The sequence below is a fragment of the Trifolium pratense genome, linkage group LG4, assembly GCF_020283565.1.
Source record: "Trifolium pratense cultivar HEN17-A07 linkage group LG4, ARS_RC_1.1, whole genome shotgun sequence".
NCBI lineage: Eukaryota > Viridiplantae > Streptophyta > Magnoliopsida > Fabales > Fabaceae > Trifolium > Trifolium pratense.
The window spans coordinates 45,445,251-45,467,068 of NC_060062.1; the positions used below are offsets into that span (position 1 = coordinate 45,445,251).

The following is a 21,818-nucleotide window of genomic DNA, read 5'->3' on the forward strand; positions in this document are numbered from 1 at the left end:
AATTACCACCACTTTTCTTCGATTTTCCCTTTTTCTTCCGAGCAAAAACAATTTCAGGCACATCATCATCAACATCAAAATCATCACCATTATCTTTAACTTGTGAAGATTTAGCATTACCTTTCTTTTTCCCAAGTTTCTCTTCCACCACCGCTGGAGCCGCCTGTTCTGGACTGGGCCAAAAGCTGGCCCAATCACTCTTTTGCCCGACATTTGGGGCACATCCCAACAAGGGGAGACCTCCCCGACACGTCAACCAATGACGTGTCCTCCACGACGTAATGGATAGATACCACATTAAACACGTGCTCATCTATCCACGCACGTCTCATCCGCTTGAGTCACGAAGCCTATCCATTACCCACCTAAAGTGGAACGGCTTCAACCAAGATAGGGGCGAATAACCGCCCCCCCTACGATACAGGGCCTATCTTGGCAGTTGAGTCTATTGGGCCGGTTATTCCAGCTCAATAGACCAACCTTTGGCCTAGCGCCGGGGGCACTATATAAGCTCTCCTTTACATGAGAGCCAGATATTCTATTCATTCTACTCTCTCACTTCTTACTTGTATCTCTCTCATTCTCTTGCTGACTTAAACATCGGAGTGCCTGCAGGTACAACCCCCCCCCCTTCGGTGGACGAACTGCTCAACGGACCAGCCATCAACCTTCTCTAATCAATAGGTTAGATCACCGCTGTTTCCTCTGAAAGCTCAGTTCCGATAGAATATTCATCAACATCGATAATCAGAGCCTTCTTCTTTGATTCACACGGATAATTGGATCGATTGCACGAATTTTACAGGAAAAAGGTTAATAAAAAAGCGAGATTCGTGTTTCGATGAAACGAAAGAGAAACAGGAATTTCGATCAAGAGAAAGGGAAAGGAAAGAGATTGGGAGTGCGGCAAGAAAGAATGGTTATAATGGCTATATGATGTTCCGTATTGAAATTTTGGAAAATTTAATATACCAGAATAATTTTTCAAAAGTGTTCCGGTTAATAAAAAATGTGTACCGGAACATTATGTTGGAGAGGGTGAACAGGTTTCCGCAAAAAAATGAAATGATTGTTTGAAAAAAATATAAACAAAGGATAAAATTGGAATATTAGATTTTTTGTAGGGGTGGAAGGTTAAATGTAGGGGTAGGAAAAAAAAATTCAATGTAATATATGAACTATATAAGGCCCAAAAAGGTTTACAAGGCAATAGGCCAACTAGTTCTTTTTTTATGTTTTCTCTCTAGGCCTCCCATGTATCTTTTATACCCCCAAATATTTCAATTTTTTTTAGTTCAAATTCAGGGAAAATTCGATTAACAGAAGGCAAAAAAATTCGGTTCGTAGCAACCAAAATTTTTATTAAAGGGAAAAAAAATAAAATTCAGGAAATAAAAGAACCATGGGAGGTCCTAAAGAGCAAACATCAGTTTTCTGTTGTTGTGAATCATCCGTTTGGAATGTTTTTTTTAGTTACGAAAAATAATTTATATAAATAAATAAGTTGTTTTTTTTTTTTTGAACGCAAATAAGTTGTTATGTTTTTTTTTTAAGGAAAGCTATTATATTAATTCATAAGTTTTTATAAACTAAAATAGTATCTTCATAGGCTGTTTTTCATAAATTAGTTTGACAAACTTATGAATAAGGGTCAGGATCAAATGACATCAACTAGTTTGACACCAAATGTTACACCTCTCAATAACGTTTTAACCGATATAAATTTTATAAAATTCACCGTTGGATTAAAAGTTTATATCATATAGATCATTTGTGTAAAATTTCAGACAAATCCAAAATTATTTGATATGCTATTGCAACACATAAAGATTAACGGCATATAAAAACAAATACTCAAAGCGTTAATTTTGATGTATCTCAATAACATATAAAATGATTTTGGATTTGTCTAAAGTTTTACACAAATGATCAATATGATATAAACTTTCAATCCAACGCTGAATTTTATAAAATTTATATCGGTTAAAACGTTATTGAGAGGTGTAACATTTGGTGTCAAAAATAATACATAAAAATTTATTTATTTAATTAACTGACATAAACTCAAAAATAAAATAATTCAAACGGAATCTCACAATTTGAGCCTAAGTTCCAAATTTCTTTAAAAAATAAAAAATACATGATACCACAAGAAGGCATAATGCACCACTTGAACCAACTTTTCATCTTATGCAAACCCCTTTGATGCTAATGCTATCTATTTTCTCACAAATTGAAACACCCTCTACTTTTCATCTCTTTCTAAAATTCACCCAAAATAGGCAATCAAATCATACGAGAAAAGAGAAAAGATGAAGAAATAGTGAACCCTAAATGTTTTATGATTCCTAAATAGTTCTCCTATCACTTCTCAAAACCCTAATCCACTTAAACCAATAAATTTTTTTTCATTTAGCCACGTCAACCATTTACATCTAATTACACCACTCTATATGCCACGTCACTTTCCACTTAGATCATTTGCATCTCAATGATATGCATATGAGGAGACGTCAGGTTCCATAGAGACGGTAACAAGCTGCTTAATTAGACTATAATTGCTGAGAAAAGGGGCTGTTTTGTCTCAAGAGAAGAAACCAATTGCTTTCTTTAGTGAAAAGTTGAGTGAAGCTCAACAAAAATGGAGTACTTATGACCAAGAATTTTACGCCGTTGTCAGAGCTCTTCGCCAATGGGAACACCATTTGATTCATATAGAGTTCATTCTGTTCACTGATCATCAAGCTCTGAAATTTCTTCATAGTCAGAGAATAATCAACAAGATGCACGCTCGGTGGGTGAGTTTTCTACAAAAATTCCCTTTTATTATTCAACATAAATTTGGAGCTCTTAACAAGGTAACTGATGCTTTAAGTAGGAGAGCTTCTATACTTGTCACTTTAGCATAAGAAGTTGTGGGTTTTGAATGTCTGAAAGAGTTGTATGAGAATGATGCCGAGTTCAAAGAATTATGGGCCAAGTGCAATGATCGCCCTTGTGCAGATTTCCATATTAGAGAGGGATACCTTTTTAAAGGGGACCAACTGTGCATTCCTTACTCGTCCTTAAGGGAGAAATTAATTAGAGACTTACATAGTGGCGAACTTAGTGGACACATGTGGCGAGACAAGACCATTGCTAGTTTGGAAAAAAGGTTTTATTGGCCGCACCTGAGAAAAGATGTTGGAACCATAGTCAAGAAATGCTACACTTGTCAAGTTTCTAAAGGTCAGTCGCAGAAAACTGATCTTTACATGCCTTTACCCATTCCCAATGACATTTGGCAGGATTTATCTATGGATTTTGTGCCGGGTTTGCTTCGTACCCAGCGAGGTGTGGATTCTGTGTTTGTGGTTGTGGACCGATTCTCCAAGATGTCCCACTTCATTGCATACAAGAAGACTGTGGATGCATCCAACATAGCCAAACTGTTTTTCAGGGAGGTTGTGCGCCTTCATGGGGTTCCCACATCTATTACTTCCGACAGAGACACCAAATTCCTTAGTCATTTCTGGATCACTCAGTGGAAATTATTTGGAACATCACTGAACAGGAGTTCTACCGCTCACCCCAAACCGATGGGCAAACTGAGGTCACGAACAGGACTTTGGGAAATATGATTCGCTGTGTTTGTGGTGATAAACCTAAACAGTGGGACTTGACTTTACCTCAGGTGGAATTTTCTTATAACAGCACGGTGCATTCTGCTACCGGAAAAACACCTTTTGCACTTGTTTACACTTTTGTCCCTAGGCATGTGGTTGATTTGATTAAGTTGCCTAAAGCCCCTCGAGTTAGTGTAGTAGCTGAAAATATTGCTGGGGAGATTATAGCCGTGAAGGATTCTGTCAAGGCCAAACTAGAAGCTACCGGATTGAAAAATAAAGTTGTTGTTGATAAAAGGCGAAGGGTCAAGGTTTTTAATGTGGGTGATGATGTGATGGTGTTCCTGCGTAAAGAAAGATTTCCATCTGGTACCTACAGCAAGCTACAACCCCACAAGTATGGTCCATTCAAAGTGACTAGCAAGATCAACGATAATGCGTACGTGGTAGCACTTCCAGACTTTATGAACATTTCCAACACTTTCAATGTGGCATATATATATATATATATATATATATATATATATATATATATATATATATATATATATATATATATATATATATATATATATATATATATATATATATATATATATATATATGAATGTCATTCAGAGGAGGTCCTTTATCAAGATAAGAACTTGGGGTCGAGTTCTTCGGAGGTGGAGGAGACTGATGTAGGCACACTAGCAGCACGTATCGAAGATGAAGTGGCGCGCAAGAAAGGTTCACTTGAAAAATAGTGAAGATTTAATTTTGCTATATTTTAGAAAAATTTAGTGAGGATTTAATTTTATATTTTAGCTAGATTTATTATTTTTATATTAACTAGATGTGTTATTTTCTTTTACTATCTTTTAGGAGATTTACTATTTTTATTTTTCACTGCTATTTAAACTAAACTATTGTAGACTTGAAAGCCAACCTTTTGATTCAATAAAAATTATAGAGAATTTTCTCAAATTTGGTGGATTCCAAATTACTCTTTCTAGTGGATTCCAGAACTTTATCTGACAGGTTTGTCGCTTGCGAACCTGTGTTCCATAATAGGATTAACGCTTGCTTTTTCTTCACGCTTCCGTACTGCCTCAGTTAGAGTACTAACTATTTAGGCCAACAAAAAAATAAGAGAGACTTGTCGCTCCTTTATAAAATGATTCTCCTTAAGCTGGAATTGCAGGCTAAAAAATGGAGAAATGAGTAAGTTGATAAATTTGTCTAAACTTAAGAGATAAAACCGAGTTTTCGTTCTTTCGAGTGCACGATAGAACAATTAGTTGGATTCCTAAAAAAATACATTAATCATGCATAGAACAATATATCTTGGCTCACGTCTACAAACAACACACATAAACTCTCTTCATGACATGATATGATTCGCTCACGATTCGCCTCACTTATGTGACATAAGAAGAAATAAGATTTTTTCAAATGATTGAAGTACTTAAAAATCAAATACTTCTCATATACCATTTCAAAACCTCTCCAATGCAATCTTAAAATATAAGAGACTGAATATATGATAATTTTAACTTTATTGTGTTTGACATTAAAATTGTTTTTGGAATTGGACAGACCAGAGACTAAGGGATTGAACAAAAATTGAAATTTTTACCCCATTAAATAATGAAACAATTTTTTATCTTTTGTTCAAGTTATAAAATACCAAAATAACATTTTATTTGCAAAATAGTATCGTACAAGATAATATTTGTCCAATACCTATGGTTTGTCTCATGTCATATTCTATCGTATTTACATTTCGTACATCAAATAAACCCTTAAAAGTTAAAGCATAGTATACTACTCCACATCATTCCTAAAAATACATAATGATAATTTTTGAGTATTACAATCGAAATCGGTACCCTATAGACAAAAATAATTTAATATAAAAAATGATATAAATAAATGAATTTAATTGATATGCACCGACGGTGTAAAATAATTTTTCACTGTCAACCAATACCAACCAATCAACCATGTTTTCCGTCACATCACCCCACTTTTTTGATATGACATGGTTAAATAATAATTGTTTATTGAACGATTGTATAAAATTATTTTACACCGTCGGCGCATATCAATTAAACTCTAAATAAATTAAATAATTAAACGATAAGCATACATAAGATAACCAAAAAAATATCATGGTGTTCACCTAATTTTAAAATATATTTTTTGGCTAAATATATCATATCCAATTTTTTATTAAAAAAAAAAGTAACCGTAATTAAACGGTTTCCTTCCATTTCTTTCCTCCGCTCAATCTCATTACATTACAAATAAACAAAAAACCGATTCCAAAAACAACCACCACACTTTTTTCTTCTTCTTCTAATCAAATCATATCAACAACAACAAACAAGAGAGGCGTCTTAATAAACGTCCATCTCTCTCAATCATTTCCATTTTCGATCTTAATTTTTTTCTTCAAAAATGAGAGAATGCATTTCGATCCACATTGGTCAAGCCGGAATTCAGGTCGGAAATGCTTGTTGGGAGCTTTACTGCCTCGAACACGGCATTCAGGTAACAATCATCGATCTCCCTTAATGTCAACAGATTTGTTGATTTTATTCCTCATTTTTTGGATCGTATCTTCAATTTTTGTTTGCATTGATAGATCACCGTTGATTCTTTATGGCATTGTTTCTTGCGTTAAATGATTTACCGTTCTACATATATGTAATGTTCAATGTAGATTATGATTTGCATTTAATTTTGTATTTCTTCATTGATTAGAAATGTAAATCTAATTGCATTTAGTTTTCATTTACAGTTCTTCATTTGTGTTTAGTATATATTTTTTTCCAAATTAGTGTTGATCATTGATACATATATCGTTAAATTATCCTGGTTTTCAATTGGATAATACTTTCTAGAATAATCTAGTTCCATCGTTCAATTTAGTAATTTAATCTAGTAATTCAATGAGGGATCCGAGGTTTGAATCCCGTCCTGACGTCCGACCTAACAATTTCGGCATTTTTTGTCTGCTAGGATTTCTGGATTTTTTTTTTTTTGTAATCTTAATCTCAAGTATGAATGTATTTATATAATTTTGTGGATATGTGTAAAGCTTTTATAAGTCATTCATTTTTTTAATCATGTTTAGATTCGTTAATTGGTGATTCTCTTGGTTTATGAATTGTTTAAATTTCTCATTTGTTAATTCCAAGTGGCATTCTATAATTTTCTAATAATAACAGAAAAACAATTTATAACCTAAGTGTGAGTCCGTTTACAATTACAATATACATCCCTCCGTGACATTTTATAAGCACATTTCATCTTTCTAGATTCATTGCATAATTAATGTATCTGGACTATAATTATGCAATGAACCTAGAAAGGTGAAATTTGCTTATAAAATGTCACTGAGGGAGTATGTGTGTGTAAGGAGGGTGTTTGGTGTTGTCGTTGACATAGTTGTAAATTGTGGTCTTGAGCTGCAATTGTGGCCACCACATAAATGTTTTAGAGGTGTCTGTAACAATATCACAATGGCAATTGCAGTCATATTTGCAACATTTGTTGTAATATCGAAGTTTGTAGCATAACTGTGATTTCGAACGCACTTTGTAGTGTTTCTACTTGTTATTTTTACTCCACGTACTTTGGAGTTAATATTTGTTTCTTGTATGTGGTGTTATAGGCTGATGGGCAGATGCCAAGCGATAAGACTGTAGGTGGAGGTGACGATGCTTTCAACACCTTCTTCAGTGAAACTGGAGCTGGAAAGCATGTACCTCGTGCAGTTTTTGTAGATCTCGAGCCCACTGTGATTGATGAAGTGAGGACTGGAACATACCGCCAGCTATTCCATCCTGAGCAGCTCATTAGCGGAAAGGAGGATGCAGCTAACAACTTTGCTCGTGGACACTACACCAGTAATTAATCATATATTTCAAATAAGACATTATCCTTTTTTAATATCAAACTATAATAATGTTGTTTTCTTTTGTTTTTAATTACTATAGTTGGAAAAGAAATTGTCGATGTATGCTTGGACCGCATCAGAAAACTTGCAGACAATTGCACTGGTCTCCAAGGCTTTCTGGTTTTCAATGCTGTGGGTGGGGGTACTGGTTCTGGTCTTGGTTCCCTTTTGCTGGAACGCCTTTCAGTGGACTATGGCAAAAAGTCCAAGCTGGGCTTCACTGTCTATCCTTCCCCTCAAGTTTCAACCTCTGTTGTTGAGCCTTATAATAGTGTCCTCTCCACTCATTCCCTTCTCGAACATACTGATGTGGCTGTCTTGCTTGACAATGAAGCCATTTATGATATTTGCAGGCGCTCCCTTGACATTGAGCGACCCACCTACACCAACCTTAATCGCTTAGTTTCTCAGGTATATATTAATAAGATTTAATTTCACTTTTGATTCAGTACATTGCAGTTCTACAATTTGTTCCCTGAATTTTAATTGATTCTAATATTTGTCATACTATTATAATTCACATCCTCTCAGTTTTCCTATATTTTGAACACCAATTTTTATATTGTAATGTTTGTGCTGTATTGTGCCCCTTTAACATTTTGTTGGTATATTCAGGTGATATCATCACTAACTGCTTCCTTGAGATTTGATGGAGCCTTGAATGTTGATGTTACTGAATTCCAGACTAACCTAGTGCCATATCCTAGGATTCACTTCATGCTTTCATCTTATGCTCCTGTGATTTCAGCTGCGAAAGCATACCATGAGCAGCTATCAGTTGCTGAAATCACAAACAGCGCATTTGAGCCGTCGTCTATGATGGCAAAGTGTGACCCACGCCATGGAAAATACATGGCCTGTTGTCTCATGTACAGAGGTGACGTGGTTCCCAAAGATGTCAATGCAGCTGTTGCAACTATCAAGACCAAGCGCACTATTCAATTTGTTGACTGGTGCCCCACTGGATTCAAGTGTGGAATCAATTATCAGCCTCCAACTGTTGTTCCTGGAGGTGATCTTGCCAAGGTGCAGAGGGCTGTGTGCATGATCTCCAACTCCACCAGTGTTGCTGAGGTTTTCTCGCGCATTGACCACAAATTTGATCTCATGTATGCCAAGAGGGCATTTGTACACTGGTATGTTGGTGAAGGTATGGAAGAGGGAGAGTTCTCTGAGGCTCGTGAAGATCTTGCTGCCCTTGAGAAGGATTACGAGGAAGTCGGTGCAGAGGCTACTGAAGGTGAAGATGGTGATGATGCAGAGGAATATTGATTAATATTAGATGTTTGCACCTTCTGTTTGTTGCTTTTCATGCCCATTTATGCATTCAGTGTGCTATCTTCTTATATCTGTCATTTCTGTGGAGCTTGCCTTGTTTCTGTACTAAATAACATCAATCATAAGGTTGTGGCTCTTTGCTTTTGGAATAAGTAACAATGTACTAAATAAACTTTAGTCATAAGGTTGTGGTTGTCATATAAAAGAATGACTCTTACAAGTGATTGTCTGCTATAATTGCTTTAAGCCTTTAATAGCTATACTCTGATAGAACTTGTTGTTTTAAGCAATTCTCCTTGAAGCTAGTTATAAAGTTAGCAAAATATATATATGTTTCGAGCTATGGAATTGAGTTTATGAGATAAGAGTCTAAAGTCTAAGGATGCGTTTGTTTCCCAGATTCCAAATTCTTTCCAAGGAAATCTATTCCCAGGATTATAATAGCAGGCATTTTATTCCTAGGCATTTGTAAAAAAAGTGTTTGGTTAACTCTATAATTATTTTTCTTTCATTTTAAATTTTTATAAATAATTAAAATAAGTAAATACCATTGCATGACACATGGCAAAGTGTTGTGTACGTGTCACATAAAAAACTGCTTCCTTGACAAAACTATGGTGAAAACGTGCATAAACTAGTGGATCATATATCGGTTATACATAAAACTGACCGGAATGATTTATTCCCATGCTTATAAGGAGGGAATACAACTCCGGGCTTTAAAGGAATAAAAAGTTCCTGGTAATAATAATTTCCCAGGTATCATTATTTATTATCTCATAACAAACATAGGTATTTTTTATTCCCATCTTAGATTCCCAGGAATAAGTTTTTAATCTCCGAAACAAACGCCCCCTAAAGTAACAATTTTAAACAAAACATGAGTTTTATTTTGCAACAAATTCATAAATAGGAAAAAAAAATAACCCAAGAGGGTTTGTATATAGCAGCAACATCTCTTGAGAGACAATGGCCTTTGCTCTCATGATCGTTGTCGAATCTTGAGGTACGCATGCATATTTGTTATCATGGAGAGTTTTTCGAAATCACAGTGAGCCACTATAATTTGCAAAAGTTACAAAATGCAGCTTCTACAAATCACTCTTCAACCTTGAGGCACTTGGTTCGAGATTCTGGCACTAGAGAGCAACTTGAAATAAATTGATAACTCATTTGACTTCGGCTTTTAGGAAAACGGAAAGTGTAGAATGAAAGATTAGAAATATGGTGAATGATGCACTTATTTTTTCACAGCTAATTTGACAAGTAATATGCTACTACCTCCGTCCCCAATCCCCAATTATAAGACCATATTAAAAGAGAGGTCTAAACTCTAAAATATCAATTAGAACTTAGTGAGTGAGACATTTGAGAAGGACAAGGTCAAATCTGAAATTAAAAGAAGCATGCCATACCAGCCTATCTTATTCTTAGGTAGTAGTCAATTAGTACAATAGAAATACTCTCTCAGTGTGATATGCAGCATGAAACAATGAGATTAAGGGTCATCAACGAATCTGATTCAACAACAACCTCTATATGTCCCTCTTTCCAAACAAGAATGATCACATATAATAGCCATGAGTTCCGAAGCAACTCCACGTGACCATGCAAAACCAACAATCAATTTTCGTATGGCCAACAATGCTTAGATTACTGGTAGAGCTGCCATCAACAGCTAATTTGACTATTACATTTTGAGTGAGAGTAAATATTTTTTGTTTGATGGCACATCTACCATTATCCTGTTGGAGAACAAGCACACACTTTGTGTTATTGAAGAAGATGAAGGAGATTTAGGAGAAAGAAAAAAGATTCTTATTGATTAGTGAATATTGTGGAATGGTTTTTTAGAAGTGATTCTACACTTTATTCTAACTCCTACTTATAGAAAACAAAGATAGGTGGTTAACTTGATAGACAAGTAACCAACTAACCAACTACTAACTAACAAGTTAGTTACAACCAACTAACTTGAAATGAAACTAACTTCTAAACTAGGTTTGAACAATTACAAAACAACATGCTCCCTTAATTTTCAAACCTATACAACAAGTTCAACCTCATGATCTAAGTTGGAACACACCAAGTGAATTCCTTAAGTTCAAAAATCTGTCAACCTTCAAACTCTTAGTCATAATGTCTGCAACCTGTGAACCAGTAGCACAATGAATTACTTCTAAGCTACCTTGATTCACCTGCTCCCTCAAGAAATGAAATCTGGCTTCTATATGTTTGCTTCTTCCATGCAGCACTGGATTTTTAGCTAAGTTTATTGCAGATTGATTGTCAATTTGCAGTGTAATTGGCTTCTTCACATCGATCTTCAATTCCTTAAGCACTGAGTTAATCCATAGGGCTTGACATGCTGCATAAGAACCAGCAATATATTCTGCTTCACACGAGGAAAGTGCAACTACTGGTTGCTTCCTTGAACACCAAGCAACTGAAGCATTCAAATACTTGAAAAAGTAGCCAGTGGTACTCCTTCTATCCACTTTATCACCACACCAATCAGCATCTGAATAGCAAATTATTTCTGATTTTGCATTCACTGCTGACTTTGGAAAGAGAATTCCAAAATCTAGTGTGCCAGCTATGTACCTCAATATTCTCATAGCAGCTTTCATATGAGATTGTCTAGGATCCTCCATAAATCTGCTAATCAAGCCAACTGCAAAGCATATGTCTGGCCTGCTATTGCACAGATATCTCAATGACCCAACAATCTGTTTGAACATTGTAGGATCCACTGCATCTTCACTTTCATTCTTTTCCAGCTTAAGATTTGTCTCCATTGGAGTTATAGCATAGGTACAATCAGACATATTGAATCTCTTCAAAATCTCACCAGCAGACTTTCTTTGATGTAGCATTAATCCTTTTGAAGTTTTCAAAAATTCAATACCTAAGAAGTAAGAAGTTTCTCCCAAATCTGTCATTTCAAATTCAGTCATCATGACATTTTTGAACTTCTCAATCTTAGCTATGTCACTCCCAGTTACCAAGAGATCATCAACATACAAACATATAAGAATGATGCTTGAAGTTGACTTTTGTACATAAACTCCATATTCTGACTTGCATTTGCTGAAACCTTGTTTCACAAGGAATCCATCAATCCTTTTGTTCCAGGCTCTTGGAGCTTGCTTCAAGCCATATAGGGCTTTCTTCAACCTGTATACCATGTTTTCTTTACCTTTTATCACAAAGCCAGGAGGTTGAGTTACAAAAACTACTTCTTCTAATGGTCCATTTAGAAAAGCAGATTTGACATCTAGATGGTACATAGGCCAATCTCTTGCATTTGCTATAGCTACTACCAGCCTTACAGTCTCAATTCTAGCAACAGGTGAGTAAACCTCTGAGTAATCCAGCCCTTCTCTTTGCAGAAAACCTCTTGCAACCAATCTTGCTTTGTGCTTTGCTATGGAACCATCTGGGTTGAGCTTCAATTTGAACACCCATTTTACTGCTATTGCTTTCTTGTCTGATGGTAACTTGACTATCTCCTATGTATGATTCTTCTCAATGGCACATAGTTCTTCCTCCATAGCTTGCTTCCATTTCATGTTATTCAGAGCTTCAATATGATTGACAGGTTCTGCTCCTGCTAGCAGTGCAAAGTGTACTAGATCACCATCTTCATTTACCTCATTATCATTTACCACATCACAATCTTGTAATCTGGCTGGAGTTTTTCTTGCCCTTGATGATCTGGCTCTGGTTCCAACTTCTGATGCTTCAGCATCTGCTGCTTCTGAAGCTTCAGCATCTGCTGCTTCTGAAGCTTCAGCATCTGCTGCTTCTGATGCTTCAGCATCTGTCTCAGCATTCTGATCACTATCACTGTCTTCAGTTAAACTCATCAATGGCTTGCTTGTGCTGCTGCTAGATATCCAATCCCAACTCTTTGCTTCATCAACAATGACATCTCTACTGTATATCATTTTCTTTGTTGTTGGATTGTACAGTTTATAAGCTCCAGTTACATGATAGCCTACTAGAATCATTGATTCACTTCTATCATCCAGCTTCTTTCTCTTGGCTTCTGGTACATGCTTGTGGCACAATGCACCAAAAACTCTAAAGTGACTTACACTTGGCTTCTTGCCACTCCATACTTCTTCTGGTACTTTGTCTTTGAGTTTCTTTGTAGGGCATCTGTTTAACACATACACAGCAGTACTTACAGCTTCACCCCAGAATGACTTAGGCAGATTTCTATGCTTCACCATGCATCTAGCCATGTCAAGTATTGTTCTGTTCCTTCTCTCAGCCAACCCATTGTGTTGAGGTGTGTATGGAGCTGTGACCTCATGTTCAATGCCATTTTCTTCACAAAATGACTCAAACCTCCTTGAAGTATACTCACCTCCTCCATCAGTTCTGAGAATTTTAATTCTCTTGCTGCATTGATTCTCTACCAAAGCCTTGAATTTTTTGAACACATCAAATGCTTCATCTTTTGACTGTATCAAGTAAACCCACAATTTTCTGCTAAATTCATCCACAAATGTTATGAAGTACCTGTTTCCACCAAGTGATTTCACATCAAATGGTCCACACACATCTGAGTGTACAACTTCCAAAACATTTGCAGATCTTAATGGTAAAGATTTTTTGAAAATGTTCCTGGTTTGCTTGCCTGCTAAGCAACCCTCACATATCTTATCTTGCATTTGAATTTTGGGTAGTCCTGCTACCATTTCCTTGCTTGCTAACTGGTTCAAATATTTAAAATTCAAATGGCCAAATCTCAAGTGCCACAGCCAATTTTGTTTATCTTCTGACACAGCTTTCATGCATTCTACTGTAGCATTGTTGATCACAGTTTTGAAAGTTCTATTCTTAGCCAAAGGTGACCTCAATACTAACATGTTTGCAGGATCATAGAGTTCAAAGTATTCATTCTTTATACTAACTGAGAAGCCTTTCTCTATTAATTGACCAACACTAAGCAAGTTACAATCCATACCTGGTACAAACAAGATATTTTCAACTATGGCAGAACTACCATTCTTTCTTTTGATTACCATGTTCCCAGTGCCTTCTGCTTGTATGGACCTACCATCTGCTAGTTTCACTTTGCTTTTCTTTGTGTCATCAAATTTAATCAGCCAGTTTTTATGACCAGTCATATGATTGGAACACCCTGTGTCCAAGTACCATGCTCCACTAGCAATTTTATCTTCTGACATAGCAGCCATGAAGGTTACAGCACCTTTACCTTCAACTGAGTTTTCTTCCACCAAGTTTGCTTCATCATCACTGTCTTTTGCCTTCTTTGATCTACATTCAGATGCATAATGACCCCACTTCTGGCAATTGTAACATTGAATGTGACTTTTATCCTTTTTCTTTGGATTTGAATTTGATGTTCCTCCTCCTTTCTTGAAGGATTCAGATTTTTCATCAAACTTCTGCTGGTTTTGTGAAGCATTCTTGGACTTATTCTTTCCTTTGTAGCCATCATTCTTCTTGAATGTTTGAGCTTTCAACGCTTCCACAGATTCTTGTACACCCTTTCTCTCATTAATCATCAATTCATGTGCTTCTAAAGAACCAACCAAATCTTCCAATTTCATGTCTGCTACTTTACCAGCTTCTTGGATAGCAACAATAACATGATCAAAATTAGGGGTTAAGGTTCTCATTACCTTTTCAACAATCATCTTCTCAGAGATTTCTTCACCACAACTCTTCATGGTGTGAATCAGTGCTTGAACCTTTGATGCATAAGATCCAATCGATTCATTGTTGTCCATTTGCAGTAATTCATACTGCCTCCTCAGTGATTGTAGTTCCACCATCATAATACTTCACCAAGATATCCCATGCTTCTTTGGATGTTTCAGCATGAGAGATCTTATCAAAATTTGCTGAATTCAGTGCAGCTTGAATTGCATACATTGCCTTGCAATCTTTCTTCTTCAAATCTTTGTGATTGTTTCTTGCCTCTGCATTTGCATTTGCAGGTAATGCTGCAACACCATTAATCACCACATCTAGTGTATCTTGAAATCCAAACAAAGATTTCATTTGCTTGTTCCATCGTTCCCAATTCTTTCCATCAAGAATTGGAAGATTATTGGGTAAACCACCATTGCCACTTGCCATTGCCTCTGAATGTTGACAATCTTACCCAAGAACCTGAATCTTGTGATGCTACACAATGAACCAAAAGGCTCTAGATACCAATTTGTTGGAGAACAAGCACACACTTTGTGTTATTGAAGAAGATGAAGGAGATTTAGGAGAAAGAAAAAAGATTCTTATTGATTAGTGAATATTGTGGAATGGTTTTTTAGAAGTGATTCTACACTTTATTCTAACTCCTACTTATAGAAAACAAAGATAGGTGGTTAACTTGATAGACAAGTAACCAACTAACCAACTACTAACTAACAAGTTAGTTACAACCAACTAACTTGAAATGAAACTAACTTCTAAACTAGGTTTGAACAATTACAAAACAACATATCCAATTTATTGAAATTTAATATTTATGATCACAAAAAGAATATCACATACTTGGAGTTGAGATCAGCTCCATTAGTATATCCTGATCTCAACTCACTGATCTCAACTCAATTCAATGGTAATGGTGGGATTGATAAATTTAATTTTTTTTAATTACAATTATTAATTGATGTAAGTCTCAAAGCTTGACCCTTGGTGTCATTTTATTTTTTATTGATATATTGGTGTCATTTAATTTCATCTCCTATTTGATCGGGAGGACGTTGGAACCACTTGATGCAAAAAATGTCCCTAAAACTATATTAGACGGTTCAGTGGACCGGATACTAATGGTAAAAAATATATTATATCTCAAATTTTAACACTTAGTTGAACCGATCAATCCAATCCATTTTTACAATGTGGATTCCCATAAATGTGATAATGGAAATATTTATTCCCATGTTTGGTGAAAGGGATTCCAAAATTATTTCCAACAACAAATTATTCCTAGGAAATTTATATACCCACGTACATGGACATCCTATTATCAAGGAATGAAGGAAAGTTAGAACGATTTATTCCCGGTGGTTATAATGATAGTTAGAAACTTAGCATTGTGATAATGCAATTTACAGCATCATACACTCACGATGTGGGTGGGCTTTTTTTATTTAAAAAATAAATAAAAAATATCCCTAGGAATTTTTTACCTGTTAACCAAACTTTTTTTTTTAAAAATCTTTTATATATTAAGACAGAATACATGTGCAAACAATGTTTAGCGCCTAAATGCCTACAAAATCCCGCTTAATAACAGTGTGGCCTCCCAAAGCTTCAGACCCTTCATTTTCCATTTATTTTATTACTTAAATATTAGTAATTCCCAAAATAAAAACCATGTGTCCGTCTTTCTTCCCACCACCAGCCACCGTTTTCTATTTCTTTCTATTTCTTCTACTATACTAGTACTTTTCATGTTAACCATTTGTCTATATATCATGAATCATAATTGGTCATTTCATTTTTTTTTTCTTAAAAAATGGTTTTAAAAATTATTTCAATTATTTGAAATTAAATTATGTTTTCCTATTTTGCAGGATATATTAGGACGGTTTGTTTTGTTTTTTATTAAATGATTTTTGTAGTGTATTGTACTTTTATTAAAAAAAATTAGTAAAGAATTTATAGAGAAGTTTCAAATGAAAAATCGGTTTAAATAGTTTCTCTTAAAATGTGGTTTTAAGTATTTCATTTTTTTTATGTGGTTTTAAATACTTTTATTAATTTTTTTATTATTTTATTTTTGTCAAAAAAAATTCAGTTTTTTTTTATTAAAAAGAAAAGCATTTCATTATTTTTATTTGTAAAAAAAAAGTATTTCATCATTTTGTTATAAATTTTTTTGAATCATAAAATTTCAAAAAAATCTCTAAAAAAAACTATTTTAAATAGATTTTCATAAAAATCATTTTTGAGATATGCATTTTTTAAAAAAAAAAAACTGTGATTTTTTACATTAATGAAACAAACACACCTTAAAACTTATAACATCCAGACACACTCTCTATCACATTCATTTTCAACAAATACTCAACCCACTTGGTGTTGGTCTAGTGGTGTAAGTGTTAGCTTGGATCATTGGTGTAAGTCCATACAGAGCAAAAAAATTATAGTTTTAAATAGTGCCCCCGCAAGTGGCAGTGAGATTGGTCTCCTTGGATTAGTCGGTCATAAGGCCGGATGCCAAGTTTTCAAAAAAAATTCAACAAATACTCTTTTATGTGTTATAATTATATACAAATCTCACCAAATCACGTGGATTCTATATAACTTTAGGGGAATTAGAACGCTTAAAATTTAACCAATAAAAAATTGTTGAAAAGTGTGTGTCAAAAAAATTGCCACTTCGTTATGTAGGCTGCAAACTAAGTTCGCATGAGAAACCTTGGGAGTGCTAAAAGTATATTGGTCCAGTTGGGCCGGTCCAATATTGGCTGGGTTAGTTTGTAAGAAAATTTTTTTGATTCATTTACACGTGCCACCGTGCCTCTAGTATAATAAATTTTCAGGGTGTTCCTGTTAAAACACAAAAAGCTAAACATCAAATTGAGAAGAGAGTAAAAAATGGCGTCGACGCTAGCACGATCTGGTTTTCTTCGCAACGTCCTACGACGGGGAGGCTCCGGTGTCTCTTCCACTCCCAAACGAAACTTTTCTGCTTCCGCTGGTCATCACGATGACGCATGTCAGTACCTTATTCCTCTCCCTCTCTCATATAATTTAATCCCTTTTTGTTGATTTAGGGTTTCGATGAATAGCTCTTATTCAATAGATATATAATTCGAATATTCGTATGATTTTCATTGATGCCTATTATTTTTTAGATTGATTTTGGTTTTGTTATTTTAATTTATGAATGTGGGAAATAATATTTGGATTATTTAGATTTTAGATTGATCCGGTTTGTTTAGATTTAAGATTATTATTATTATTATTATTATTATTTTTGTGTTGTTTGATTAAATTGAATTATTTGCGTTTGTAATTTTTCTCTGTTGAAATGGATTTGCGCTTTGATTTGGCTTTTTAGCCTATTTAGTTTGTTTGAATGTTAATGCACGATGAAGAAACGATCAATTATATTTTAAATCTTGTTATTGAATCAATTAAATTTGCATTTGAATTAATGGATTTTACCTCAGATGGATTTGTATTTGCATTGCTATGTATCATCACAAGTTATTTCGTGGTACATCTATGATATTTTAATACTTAACTTGAATTAAGTGAAAGTAATACTCTCATTTTATGTTTCACTTCACCATCTTAAAAATGAAGATTTCAATTTTGATACATTTTTCTAAATTGTGAATTTCTGGTTAAAATATCATGCAACTGTTCGTAGTTGATATTAATAGATTTTATTTTGCGTACTCTTTCACCTTAATTGTCTTTTGCATGCATCTATTTGAATATTTTGTTTTTGTATTGAATTTGTTATTATCTTATCCTTTGTATCAGATGAAACAAAAAAATGGGAGAAGATTACATATTTAGGCATTGCTTCATGCACTCTTTTAGCGGCTTTTATTCTATCTAAAGGCCACCACCACTATGACGAACCTCCTGTAAGCTTTCCTTTAATATATGGTGTTTGATCTTTTAATTCCTTTCATGTTAAAAATTTTCTGTGAACATTTTGTCTTTCTCTTTTTTTTCATGAACATTTTTGAATTTTGAAGAGAATCTGAGATGAGAGACACAGAGTTTTCTACTCGTTTGCTGTTTTTATGATTGTTACTTTGATGTGTATCAATTTTCTCTTTAGCCCATTTCAATTTCAAATGGATGTTTGAGTGTACTTAGTTTATAAATAAAAGAGCAAACGACTTATTGATCCCTCTTCTCATAAAAACAATTTAATCTTTAGGCTTCCTTTACTTCTACAGAAGTATTGGTGCCTAGTGATCCAGCTCAAGAAATTAACATCCCTCGATTTATGGGAACTTTTTATTCCTTTTCATTGTACAGGAGTGTAACAAATCAATTAATATTTATGGGAACTTTTTGATCTATATAATAACTGCTCAAGAAATTAACATCCCTCTGTTTCTAGAACAAGTAAGGAAATGAAAGACTTAAAATGAGGCACTCCATGTATCCCGAAGTTTATATTTGTCTATGTGAGAATACTAATACAAATATAATACAGAGAGTAGCAAGTGGTGTATGCACCCAAAAAATAAATACATTAGATTCTAGCTCTGATGTTTTTCTATGATTGAAGTTCCTGATGCATAGTCACTGTTTCCCTATAATACACCCTTTCCCTATAATACACCCTTTACTCTTCATGCCAAAATTTGTGTGACATTTCACGATTCCTTTGTGTTCATATGATTAATCTTTTATTATATTTACTCACTTTGATTTTTTAAGTGAGAAAAATTCTAATTCTTTTGTTTCTCTTCCAGGCATACCCATATTTGCATATCCGCAATAAGGAGTTCCCATGGGGTATGTGTCTTTCATCTTATGCCTTGTGATTTTTTTTTTTTTTTATTCTTTTATCCCTTGTGATATTATATTTGCCTTCAGCAGCCAAAAGTTACCCAAAAACCATTCCACTAAATTAGTTGGATTGATTTGATATTTCAGTTCATTCATTGCTGGAAAGTATCATAATTCTAGTATTTTGGTGCATTAATAATTTGCAGTATTCTTTGATGTTTGTTAAGTGAAGAACACCCATGTCTAGCTTATTACAGTAGTTAAGCGGAGTTGGCATGCACATTATATATTTCTAGTAGGATTGTCAAATAAGGATACATACAGTTAATTGTGATGCGCTTTATACTATGGCATGTATTGGTAATGGTATATTGCAAACTCCATTTTTTAGAGTTACAAGGTGGATCTTGTATTTTTTTTTTTTCTTTTCATTTCTTTAGCCACAATCTAAGAAACTGTTATTGCTTTTAGTTTATGCTTCTTTCTGTTCACATGATACTTTCCAAGGCCTTCCTGCTTCTAACTCAAGGATTTATGAGAACTTGGCATTCATTTTTTGAGGAATAACCATGAACTGTTCATGCAAATACCAATAGTTCTGTATGGATAAATTTTGATAGACAAGTCTTTCTTAGAGACAAACCTCAACACAATAAATGAGTTGCTGAGAGTTGACTTATGTAATACTTTGCGCCTAGCCAATATTTCTGTCCCGTATTTTGTATGTTTTTGTTTGTGTATGTATTAATTATATCATTCTCTGAGCTTGATTGCATTTGGTTTTCGTTTATGCTTATGTTATGTGCACGTTATTGTTAGTTTGTAGAATAGTGCAATACATATTGTTGTCTATTTTGCATTGCGAGGACTGCTGCTAGTTATTCATTGACACTGTGTCCGCCTTTGTTTTCAAATAATCTTATTAATTTGAAATTCCAGGTTGTATGACATTTCTCTTTAATGATAAACAGGCCCTGATGGACTATTTGAAGTGAAGGAGGAGCACCACTAGGGAATATTAGTGGTTTCGTGAAGGTGGTTTGTGGGCACTGATGTCTTCCTTTGGCTGGGTAGCCTCAGAAACAGTGATTATTGCAGTTTCATATTGTTTATTGAATTGAGATCTAGAACTTGCACTTGGCATGATATTTTTCATGTAATTTTCTTTCTCATTATGGTTGAAGCAAAATAAAATTGCCCAACAATATTATGCAGTGTTTTTACTTTGAGTCCTGTTGTTTCAATTTTGACAGAAAACGATCCATTATGACAAGAAAAAACTTCTGTGTTTTCTAATGGATGTTTTATGCAATTTAGCATAAAATATAACTAGGTACTATTCATACGACTTGGTGGGAAATAAAACGGAATAACTCGTTATGACTCATTTTGTAAAAATAAAAATGAGTTAAAGTGAGATAACAGCATGTAGTCTCGCCCTGGCGCTTACGAAATTCCTTCTATATATAATTCAATGGTGAGATTGGTGTCTCACTTTGCTTAAGTAACTCTTGACTTTTTTTTATTAGAACTTCTTTAGCAGGAACGTAAATTTTTATTTGACAAATTGAGGTAAATGTTGTTCTCTCTATACATAGTGCATAATATTTTCCAGTAGGGTAAATCTTATTGGAAGATATATTTGCATAGTTTATTTCTGTCAGCAATTCGGGATGAGAAGAATAATTACCACAAATTAATTTTCTAAAGTGTGTTAACAAAATGATTGTTACAACTTACAAGCTCAATGGCAACGAACCTAACAATACCAGATTGCAGCCCGGTGGAGGACGAGCAAACTAGTGGAGACTCCCCTGAAGCCAGTGGACTACCATATATGGATGATGAGATGGAGGAAACTAAGATTTAAGGCACTTATTAAATAACAACACACAGTTTTATTTACTAAGCTTTTGATCCCCTTAAGCAAATGGTCAGGAGTTCAGAAATTATTCATTGTTAATCGGCGGTTAAAACTTCGTATCAATAATATGATAATCTTCCAAAAAAAAAAATTTAGTTTTGATCCCCTTAAACAAATAGTCAGAAATTTAGAGATTATTCATTGTTAATCGGCGGTGAAAACTTCGTATCAATAATATGATAGTTTCATACAATAATTAGCAGGACAATTCGTCTCATCAACTTTTAAATCTAAAATTTAGTTTGTCATTTTATATCGTTGAACGCTACTGTAAATTGAAATCAATGACTGAGATTTGAGTAACACCCTCTGGAGTGGATAGGATAAAGTTACCTCTTCGTGCATATTTTCTTTGACCTTTTCGAATTGGATATGTACCGTAAAAACTCTTTAAATTAATAATGTCAGAATCGGAGAAATTTATTAATTTAGAGAATTATTAATTTATCGATAAATTAATAATTATTAATTTAAAGAGTTTTTAAGTAATTATACCGTACATACCAAACAAAAAGGCAAATTAGTCTATGCCTCTTAGAATTATGTTGCAGCGAACCTTGAGACTCAACGTAAATCAGTAACTACTGTG

General features: G+C 34.3%; 2 protein-coding genes across 2 annotated transcripts; both read left to right on the top strand.

The window, feature by feature from the left end:
* The first annotated feature begins 5,806 nt into the window (after positions 1 to 5,806).
* LOC123921005 (tubulin alpha-1 chain) lies at positions 5,807 to 9,053 on the top strand. The gene is made up of 4 exons (XM_045973377.1): positions 5,807 to 6,140; positions 7,267 to 7,501; positions 7,592 to 7,962; positions 8,167 to 9,053. The coding sequence occupies exons 1-4, from the start codon at positions 6,048 to 6,050 to the stop codon at positions 8,821 to 8,823; spliced, it is 1,356 nt and encodes a 451-aa protein (XP_045829333.1). The 5' UTR covers positions 5,807 to 6,047; the 3' UTR covers positions 8,824 to 9,053.
* Positions 9,054 to 17,360: 8,307 nt separating this feature from the next.
* On the top strand, positions 17,361 to 20,518 carry LOC123921006 (cytochrome c oxidase subunit 6a, mitochondrial). The gene is made up of 4 exons (XM_045973378.1): positions 17,361 to 17,539; positions 18,316 to 18,422; positions 19,269 to 19,311; positions 20,277 to 20,518. Exons 1-4 carry the CDS (start codon positions 17,419 to 17,421, stop codon positions 20,315 to 20,317), a joined length of 312 nt encoding a protein of 103 aa, XP_045829334.1. The 5' UTR covers positions 17,361 to 17,418; the 3' UTR covers positions 20,318 to 20,518.
* The last annotated feature ends 1,300 nt before the right edge of the window (positions 20,519 to 21,818 follow it).